This window comes from Mangifera indica, chromosome 8 (assembly GCF_011075055.1).
Source record: "Mangifera indica cultivar Alphonso chromosome 8, CATAS_Mindica_2.1, whole genome shotgun sequence".
Taxonomy (NCBI): Eukaryota; Viridiplantae; Streptophyta; class Magnoliopsida; order Sapindales; family Anacardiaceae; genus Mangifera; species Mangifera indica.
In genome coordinates this window covers 9565536-9575311 of record NC_058144.1, presented here as the reverse complement: position 1 = coordinate 9575311, position 9776 = coordinate 9565536, and the positions used below count along the sequence as shown (strand labels likewise).

At 32.4% G+C, this 9776-nt stretch overlaps 1 protein-coding gene across 1 annotated transcript; it reads left to right on the top strand.

Annotated features, from left to right (window-relative positions):
- Positions 1-1245: 1245 nt before the first annotated feature.
- On the top strand, positions 1246-5125 carry LOC123223052 (SUPPRESSOR OF GAMMA RESPONSE 1). Its single transcript, XM_044646112.1, has 6 exons — positions 1246-1666; positions 2606-2738; positions 2869-3055; positions 3546-4042; positions 4304-4621; positions 4712-5125. Exons 1-6 carry the CDS (start codon positions 1659-1661, stop codon positions 4763-4765), a joined length of 1197 nt encoding a protein of 398 aa, XP_044502047.1. The 5' UTR covers positions 1246-1658; the 3' UTR covers positions 4766-5125.
- The last annotated feature ends 4651 nt before the right edge of the window (positions 5126-9776 follow it).

Genomic DNA, 9776 nt, shown 5'->3' with positions numbered 1-9776 from the left:
GATGATTTTGTCTATGATATGGTAACAGTGGTGGCAGGCACCAATTCTCTTCCCATCACGACTCCATTAAAAGTGTATGCTACTTGGTAGAAAAAAAAAAAAACTGTGTGCTCGGCAAATGTATAAGCCAGAAGGCCAAAGCACTTGTTCCCAACCAAGGTGTATAGTAATTTTAAACGTACACTTGCTAATTTTAAAAAAGTCAAAGGACTATGTCACACCTAAACTATATTGGATTTTTAAAGTTCTTCCAATTAACTATGAAAATACTATTTATCCACTTATGACCAGTTAAATTTAACAAAACTCTAACCTTTGAAAATTTAATCTCATTTTCCCCTCCTAAAAGTTTAAAAACTAATATTTTTTCTCTAAGCGAAGTTTGAAAAAATCGCATTTCCCCCCTAGGGTTTAGTTTCAAAACCCGTTCACTTTCTCCAACGTCATTGCCGGCTGTCTCTCCCTCCGACTGTTTCTCTTTCACCGACAGTCTACCTCAACTCCACCCCCAACCCATCCAGCGTAGAGAGACGTCGTTTGGAAAGAAAAACCATCTTCCCAGAAGATGATGAGTCATCTCGTTTTTGTCTAGGAAGACGATTGTCTTCCCAGATGACGAAGACGAGATCTTCAAAATTAAAAAAACCCTAAGTTTGGGGGAAAGAGAGAATGTGACTTTTTAAAATTAAAAAACTTTAAATAAAAGTAAATTTGTTAATTTAAAAAAATAGGAGATGTAATAAATTATATATATTTTTAAATATTAATATTAAATAATAATTTTACCTTTAATTATAATTAAATATTTTAATAAAAATTAATTTATAGGTAAAATTTTGACCTTTTAAATTGACAGGCATGAGTTTAACAGTATGCTACACGTTGGGTGGGAATAAGTCTTTTGGCCAAACCAAAAGTATTACTCTTTTTAGTTCATAATTATTTCTCACTCAACTATGAATGGGTTAATTTAGTTTGTCCCACCAGCCGTTTGTTTTGCGGTAATCAAAGATTCTACAGGTAGAAAAAAAAATCCTTTCAGGGCTATCGAACTCTAAAAGATTGGTGTAATTAAGGAAAATTTCAGCAGAAGTTAATGATAATAATTCCAGAGTCATTCAAGTTGTCCCTGTCGTGAGATTCAATGGAAATTACACGGTCTAAGCGCGTAAGTTTACAGTAATCTCAATCTGACGATTCTACGCAGGCCTTAATATTTAATAGTTTTTGGATCGAAGTGGGAATTAGGCATGATTATGAAACTGTTGCTGCTTTTTCCAAATTAAAGCTTGGAGGCCACGGAAGCTTCCGTTCGAATTTATGGAAACACGACTGACTCGGTTTTCGAAAACAGACGTAGGTTCGTGTCCGAACGAGAGCCTCGGAGATAGGTTCAGTCAACGTTTGGGCCCACAAAAGACTTTAGGTTTGCCTCGTTTGTCTGAGATCCTTTTATCCGAAGCTGAGGTTGCGCCTACAAACCTCTCATAAGAGGCCCCAAGCTGAGTTTTCCCGCTCACTTACACTCTCTCCTGAAGTCACACACAATTCGGTTTGCTTAATCGAGTGGGGAAAAGTGAAAACTTCCTATAAACTTGTTAAGCAATTTACACGCTCTCTCTCTCTCTCTGATTCTTGAGCTTTCTTGTTTCTTAGACATGTCAAGGTAAGACTGAAACTAGGAATGAGTTTGTGATATGACTGTACTGAGCTGAGTCTCACTTCAGGATTTTACCCTTTATTTTTTTTAATGAAAGGGATATTTTGTTTTGTGGTTTTTGCTCTGGGTAACTGGATTGATGAAAATGTTGCTTTTCCTTTTTCATTTCATGTATAAGATTTGCTCTCATCCATATTTTTAAAAAGGGATATTTTGTTTTGGGGTTTTTGTTCTGGGTAACTGGATTGATTAAAATGTTGCTTTTCTTTTTTCATTTCATGTATAAGATTCGCTCTCATCCAAATTTAATGAAAAATTTTTTAAAGGTATGATTTCTGGTGTCTGTTTGACTAGCCCTTATCAAAAATATTTTTTGTTAAAAAAGAACAAAAAGAACTTCTGGGTACCCTGTTTTTTTGACAACCGTTCTCTGCCTCAAGAACCCACAGTAATTTTTAAGAAGTATTGCTTTGAGTACATAAATTTTTGTAAGCTGACCATTGAAAAGCTCAGTATGTAGACGTGGATGAATTGACAATAAAGAGAGAGCTTGTATGAGATGAATATTGGTATAACCCATGATTCAGGATTTATTTTTGAAGAATGAAACTCATTTGGGGTTTGATTAATGATTATTACTTCGGTATTTTGTTAACAAAAAATAGCTGCAAGAACCAAAGAATATCAAATGATTAGACAATTTTCATGTTGATTAAGTTGGGTTGACAACTCCCCAATAGAACGCAGTTAACAGAAGTAATCTTGTCCCTTGATCTTTGCTAAATTAAACAGGCATAGTCGAAACGTTCAGCCGGCTATTCAAAGCTTTGGTTGATTTTTTACGTTGTTCTTCAGCATGCTTAAACTCTCTGTTATTTTACTTTTATTCTTGACTGCTTCTGGTTTATGATTAAACCTTGAGGTTATGGTGTGTCAATGTTGCAGGAGTTGGCTAGTTAACGGTAGAGCAATAGCAAAGAAAGTGAGAAATGCCACAAGATCATCTTCTCAACAAATCAAGGACTGTGGGGCAAATCGGGAATGCCCAAATTGCCATTTTTGCATTGATAACAGTGATGTAAGTTGGAAAATTTTTAGGTTTGTTCATGTGATCATAGAGGATGTATTAACTCCAAAATCATTGATATCAATTTGTTTTTTCTTGCTCATTAGAGTATTTAATCACACGACAAATTTTCCTTGTACAGGTTTCTCAAGAATGGCCCGGCTTGCCGGTTGGTGTCAAGTTTGATCCATCTGATGTAGAGCTCTTAGAACATTTAGCTGCAAAATGTGGTGTCGGAGACTCAAAGCCTCACATGTTTATCGATGGGTTTATTCTAACACTTGAAGGGAGCCAAGGAATTTGTTATACCCATCCAGAAAATCTTCCTGGTGAGAATCTCCTGAGCTTACGTTTTTGTTTGCTTTTTTCTTTTTTTTTTTTCTTTTGGCTATCATTAAATCAAAATGCAGACAATGAACCAAATAAGATAACTCTCTCTAAAGGAAAAATAGAATGATGGTAAATTCTTTAAATAGAAAGATATGGAGGCCGTTCGTTAGGAACCCCTGCTCTTTTCTGCAGGGAAATGTTATACCCTACCTGTGTGCACAACACGTCTGAATCCTTTGACTGTTGGTTACTTTTGGTTATTATCAAGTTCTTTTCTTTCCTGTGTCTTCTAGGCTGGATTTGACAAACTTAATTAGCTTGCTCTTTTACATAGTAAACCAGATTTATTGTTCATTGTCTGGTCATTTTCTGCCACTTAATGATAATACTGAAATTTATTTTGTTTTGGCAAATTGGACCAAGCAGATTCATGTAAAATATCAAATCTGTAAAACTACTATTCAAATGACAATGCCAAATTTGTTGCAGGTGCTAAGAAAGATGGAAGCAGTGTCCACTTCTTTCACAGAACAATGAATGCGTATTCTTCTGGTCAAAGGAAGCGCCGTAAGATTCACAATCAACATTGTTTAACTGAAGAGCATGTCCGCTGGCACAAAACTGGTAAGACCAAGCCTGTGATAGATAATGGAGTGCAGAAAGGATGGAAGAAAATCATGGTTCTTTATAAGAGCTCAAAGAAGGGCAGCAAGCCAGATAAGTCCAATTGGGTAATGCATCAGTACCATTTGGGGACTGAAGAAGATGAAAAGGATGGTGAATATGTGGTCTCTAAAATTTCCTATCAGCAGCAGAAGCAAAATGAAAAGACTGAAGAATGTCCAGTTATTGAAGATTCTGATCATTTGGCTCTTGAAACTAGTCCGAGGACCCCAAATACAAATCCTCCTATTCCTCCCCGACCTGAGACATCTTTAAAATGTGATAATGCTGTTGATGGTAATATGGCAACATCACCTTTAGAGGTAGGTAGTCATCTTTTGTGTGATTCTTGTGTGAAGTATTACAACAGCTCATATATGAGAATTGTGTTGTTAGTTTGTCGGTTTCTGTTTTGCATTAATTTATAAGAAACCTTGTTTAAATGACCAAAAAATTTTCTTGGATTTTTATTGCTGCATTTAAGGTTAGCCTTGATTTCTTTTGATAATGAGCTGAAACATACCGACATTTTGATTGCTATGGCTACATTTTGGTCATTAAAGTTGTTTCTTTATGTGGATCAGGTACCAGAGCTTATTATAGAAGAATCATCTGCTCCTTTATCTGCTGCTGTTCAGCCTGAAAACCATCTAGGGAGCATGACATGGTTGGCAGGTGAATCTCAGGATGTAGACTATCCTGATTTGAATTCTATTGAGGAATCTTTGTTGTGCAGGGAGGAAAACATTTCTTCTGCTTTCTTAGGCAAATCAGGAATTAATAATGTCTCATACACCGATATTTTGTATGATTCAAATAACATGAAAGGGATCAACAGTGCACCCTGTGGAATTTCTGATCTGGAAAACCTAGAACTGGATACTCCACCAGATTTTTCGAGTGTAAGCATTCCCTCATCCTTTATTATCTATACATTACTGGCATTGTTATGTAATAGTATTTTAGCTGACATCCTTATTTACATCATGCAGGATCTACAGACATTTTCTGGGGAAAGTCTTTTCGATTGGATAGACCGAATCTGAAGAACAATCACGCAAGCCTGACAATAGATTTTGAAGTTGCATTTTGTTTGACCCTGGCTGAAGTTGTTTTCCTCACTAGCATTTTCTTCAGCAGCAAAGAATCAACTTGAGGCGTTGTCTAAACAGTTGATGAATCTAACAAGTCCACAAAGCTTGCTGTGGAGTGGTTGCTTTAGCTTTCTAGCGTTATTTATCATTTTTTTTTTCTGGAGTTTGATTTAAGCAGAAATGTTCCTGGGGGTTTTTGTGTTGCAGAATATGTTATGCAGCAGTGAGGTCGTGAGATTCAGAGATTGATTTTGTCTTATTCTGATAAACTATTTGACATTATAAAGATTGATGCTTTATTACTGACACAAATTTTTGTTGTTCCATTTGATGATTATTACTTGTGATAACCATTTAATAATTTACTAATGGTATTTAGAAGAAGTAATTTTGGCTCTTGCAAGTCGATTAAACAACAAAGAGCCATGAAATGAACACAACCAGTAACTGGATTAAGACAAAACAAAACAAGATTAAATGTTTGGTGCGAGTAACACTAAAAAGCATTACTTCTAGTTCAAGACCCCTTTATCCAATCTAATGCTTGCTATAATATTTTCTTAATCATCCTTTTAAAAATCGTCCCATCTCTTATTTCAGTTTCTGGGTTTAGTTTCTCTTTCAAAATCTTTTCTTCATTCTTCTTATAGATTCAAATTCACTGTCATGGTAAGAGTAGAGATCTTTTTTTTTAAAAATCTCTCGTTGAGTTCTCATATAAATTTTCCGCTTTCGAAGTGGTGTGTTTTTCTTATTGTCCGTGTTTAATGACTTAACAGGAATGTTAAATTATTGAAGGATGCTTCAACTAAAATGGTGTCATCCGATTTGATTCAATCTGTTGCTTCCATTTGTAATGATAACCCTTCCTCCTTTAAGCAATAAAGTCATCCCTTCAATGGGTGGTCTCGTGCAATGTCGACTTCAAGAGGGAGCAGCACAAAAAATAGAGAAGAAGCTTTTGACTGATGAGGAGAAGCTTATTTATAACCTCAAAAAGGGTGTCTTCTCTTGCCAAATAAATCATTGTGATATAGAATTTTGGTAGCACAGTAAACTCCTCTTAACAATGGAAATGCAGTTGCATAAAAAGTGGTTTCGGATAATGATAGATCTGCTTACAGTTGAATGTTGAAGCAACTTAGTCAACCTTACTGGTGTAACTTTAAACCCCCCAAAAGACATTCTCTCTCTTAAATGACTCTGGATTTTTGTAGTAAACTAAGACTCTTAATCATCAATTTGGTATTTGCTTGAGTGCTGCTGTCTAGACCATTTGCCATTTTGAATCCCCAAAGTGGTAACAATTTGCCATTATGATAGATCTTGCTCCATTTGCATGTGAGTGTGTGCTTGTGGATGTGGCTGCCTGCCCTGCTTATATGTGCCTATACTTCAACCATAGCTCTCTGTTATATGTGTTGTAAACTATTTTATATATTTTACAATCAAGCAAGCAACTCTTTGCTGCAGGCCAAGAAGAAAGTGGTTTTGCTGCTACAAATTCTCAAGAAATATGAGCTGCCAGAATTACCAGTCCTGCAGGACCCTGAGCTATTTACACCTGAGCAGCTTCAAGCATACAAGAAGATAGGCTTTCCAAATAAAAATTATGTTGCTTTTGGTGTTCGTGGAGTATTTGGAGGAGGAGTCCAAAACTTGCATCTCCATTTTGTTCTCTATTATGCCAGGATGCATTTTGTTCTACTTTTTTTTCCTTTTTCCTTTTTTCATACATCTGGTTGGTCATAGGATTCTCATTATTTTCCAAACTTATTCTTTGATTATCTGCACTTTTGCTAATTTGATGTTGTGATTGATTCTATTAGCATGATTCCAGCAATCAATCAATATGATTCCAATAATCAATTACCATGACTTTAACAATCAATCGACATGATTCCAGCCGTAATTTTAGCCATTAATTAGCATTCATACATTGTATATATAATCACTCTTATATATAAATAACTATGCACAAACTTTTAGATAAGAAATAATATACAAGAAATACAAGTTATTATATTTTATCATACTATCAGAGACACCGACATTCTTATCTCATTGAAGGTGAGAGTGCGTAGTAAGCAAATACGCAATGTAAAACCTACATTTGACTCTTATATAAGAGCTTATAGGATTTTTTTCCTTTTTAATTTTCTTAAAATTTCTAGTTTTTTTTATTGACTCTATTGTGCACAATGTTTTGTCACTATGACTCGCACAATCAAACCCCTACTCTCGTCTCTCACAAATTGAGCCTTTATTGTCCTCTTTTATTTTCAAATTTAAGTTGGTCCCTGTTCTACCCCCTTAAGTTTGAGGAGAGGTGATTTCAACAATCAATCAACGTGATTCCAGCAATCAATCAGAATGATTCCAATTGTAATTTTAACTATTAATTAGCATTCATATTTTATATATAACTTCATTCTTACATATAAATACCTCTTTATACAAACTTTTAGATATACAATAATACACAAGAAATACAATTCATTATATTTTATCAGATTCATCATAACAAATCACACATGGCTTGCAGAAATGGGGCATCGTTGCACAAAATTTGCTCTAGTATCTGCCTTAAGCACCCCATCAACAATTTGAACTTAATCAAGAAAGCTCGAGTCTTAGATCTCAAACGAAAAGGTTTAAGAATTGATTGTCTGTTTTCTCCTTTTTATATGCAGGCTTTGTTCAAGGCAAGGTTTGAACAAGCTCTTGATTCTCAGAAGTCAAACAAAAAAGAAGATAGAGTAAGGGGAGTTTGGTTTGACTAATATTTTATTACCAAAATAGAAAGATTACCTTAAAGATAGATTACTTAGAAGATTACTGGGTATAAATGATTACCATGTTTGATAAAATTTGATAGATATAAATAATTATTATGTTTGGTTAAATGTAATAAAAGATTACTAATAAATTATTTTACTTAAATGTTTTTTAATATAATTATTTTTAAATATTTTTATATTATTTGTCATATTAATTAAAAATAAATTTATTTTTATTTCAAAAAATTAATAAATAATAATATAATTATAATAAAATCAAGATTACCTTGGTAATCTTTAAATACCTAAGGTGAAGGTGGTAATCTGATTACCACCTATATTACCTGTTACGTCAGCATTAGTAATAGAAGATTACTGTAATCTTTTATTACTTACAAACCAAACAAAGGAATAAAAGATAGATTACTAAGGGAATCTTAAAAATCTGGACCCAAACGCCCCCTAAGTGTAAACCTTGAGGGTATTTTTGTACTTAAAATTTTAACAATAAAATAAAATAAAATCACAGGCGATCTCCCTTTGTTTCCGTTTGCTCCAAACCAATCGAAATTATTGAAATATAATGATTAGAGGGTTTTACGTGAAATTTAAGATTCATTATTTTTTTTATATTTAAATAATTACAATTTTTTTACCGAAAATATTTTAAATAAAATAGGAATATCACAACCATAATAATTGAATTATCTATTGAAAACTAAATTTTTTATATTGTATATTAAGTATTATATTATATGATATATTTTATATAAAATAATATAATAAAATATTAAAAAATTTAAATTTACATATTATAATTTTAAAAAATTTAAAAAACATTTCTAAAAATTTAAAATTTCTCATATACACTCTTATTATATTTTTATTTTATTTTAAAAAGTATATCGATTTATATTGGTAATATATATCGTATTATAAAATATGTATTATATCTATAATATATTCACTATATCATATTAATTCAATAAATTTTAAGATATATCGTTTTTTATTTATATCATATTATATTATATAATAAAATATATATCGTATATCATAAGATATTGATAATCATAATCACAATACAATGATAAAATGTTTTACTTTTAAAATATTTCACTATCTAAGAAGAGAAAAGTCCACACGACAAAGTAAGGAGAAAAAAATTGATCATTTTCTATTTCTTTTAAGTAATATATATATATATATATATATATATATATATATATATATATATATATATATAAAATTTAGATAAAAATAATTTAATAATTAAGTTATACTTTATTTTTAATTTAAAATTATTTAATTATATAATAATATATTATTTATATATATAAATTATATACTAAATATGCACTTTTATTGATTTCTTTTTCTGGCAGTGAACAAAAATAATTATATCGATAATTTGTCAAGTTGAAGATAATTGAAATTAAGTGTTGAGTATGCCCTTAGCCCACCACCAAGTCTTTATTTCTAACGTGTCAGCTGGGCAAAGGCCTTGTCAACCTCCCATCTTGCACCAACGACCAACACTCTACATCTTCCACAGTAACATTTACTCCGCCATCCCAACTTCCTTTATTATTATTTTTTTTTGAATTTTCTTCAAAATAAATCAATGCCCACTTACCACATTGCACCTATTTTTCTATGGCCAAAGGATTATTTTCCATCCAAATTTTACCCTAATCTCAAAAACATATTTATGATAGATAAAAATCCTCAAACAACTATGTATGAGCTAATATTTGTTAAAATATTTTGTTAAAAGAAATGGTAAAATCGTTATTTTACTCTTAAACCCTAAAAATTTATATCATTTCTCTTTCTTAATTTAGAAAACTAATAATTTTCTCTATTATTAAACTTTAAAAAATTGTTTTCTCTTGAAGGGTAAGTTCTTCCATCTCCGGTGACCGATTGTCATTCTATCATTGGCCAACCTTCCTATCATTTCTTCTCCTCTGACCGATGTTCTCACCAAACCAATTTTGTAGAACGAAGATGATTTGTCTTCGTTTGACGAAAAGACAAAGACGAAGATGTTGAATAATCTTCGTCTCTTTGTCGAATGAAAACGGTTCATCTTCGCCCGATGAAATTGACCTAGTGAATGTCAACAACTAGAGAAGAAGATGGTGGGGAACGTCGGCCGATGGTAGAAAGGGCATTCAGTG

Excerpts from the sequence above, each read along its gene's own strand:
- LOC123223052 (XM_044646112.1), top strand. Across the intron at positions 2,739-2,868 it reads TTTGCATTGATAACAGTGAT|GTTTCTCAAGAATGGCCCGG; the intron begins GTAAGTTGGAAA and ends TTCCTTGTACAG. Across the intron at positions 4,622-4,711 it reads CTCCACCAGATTTTTCGAGT|GATCTACAGACATTTTCTGG; the intron begins GTAAGCATTCCC and ends TACATCATGCAG.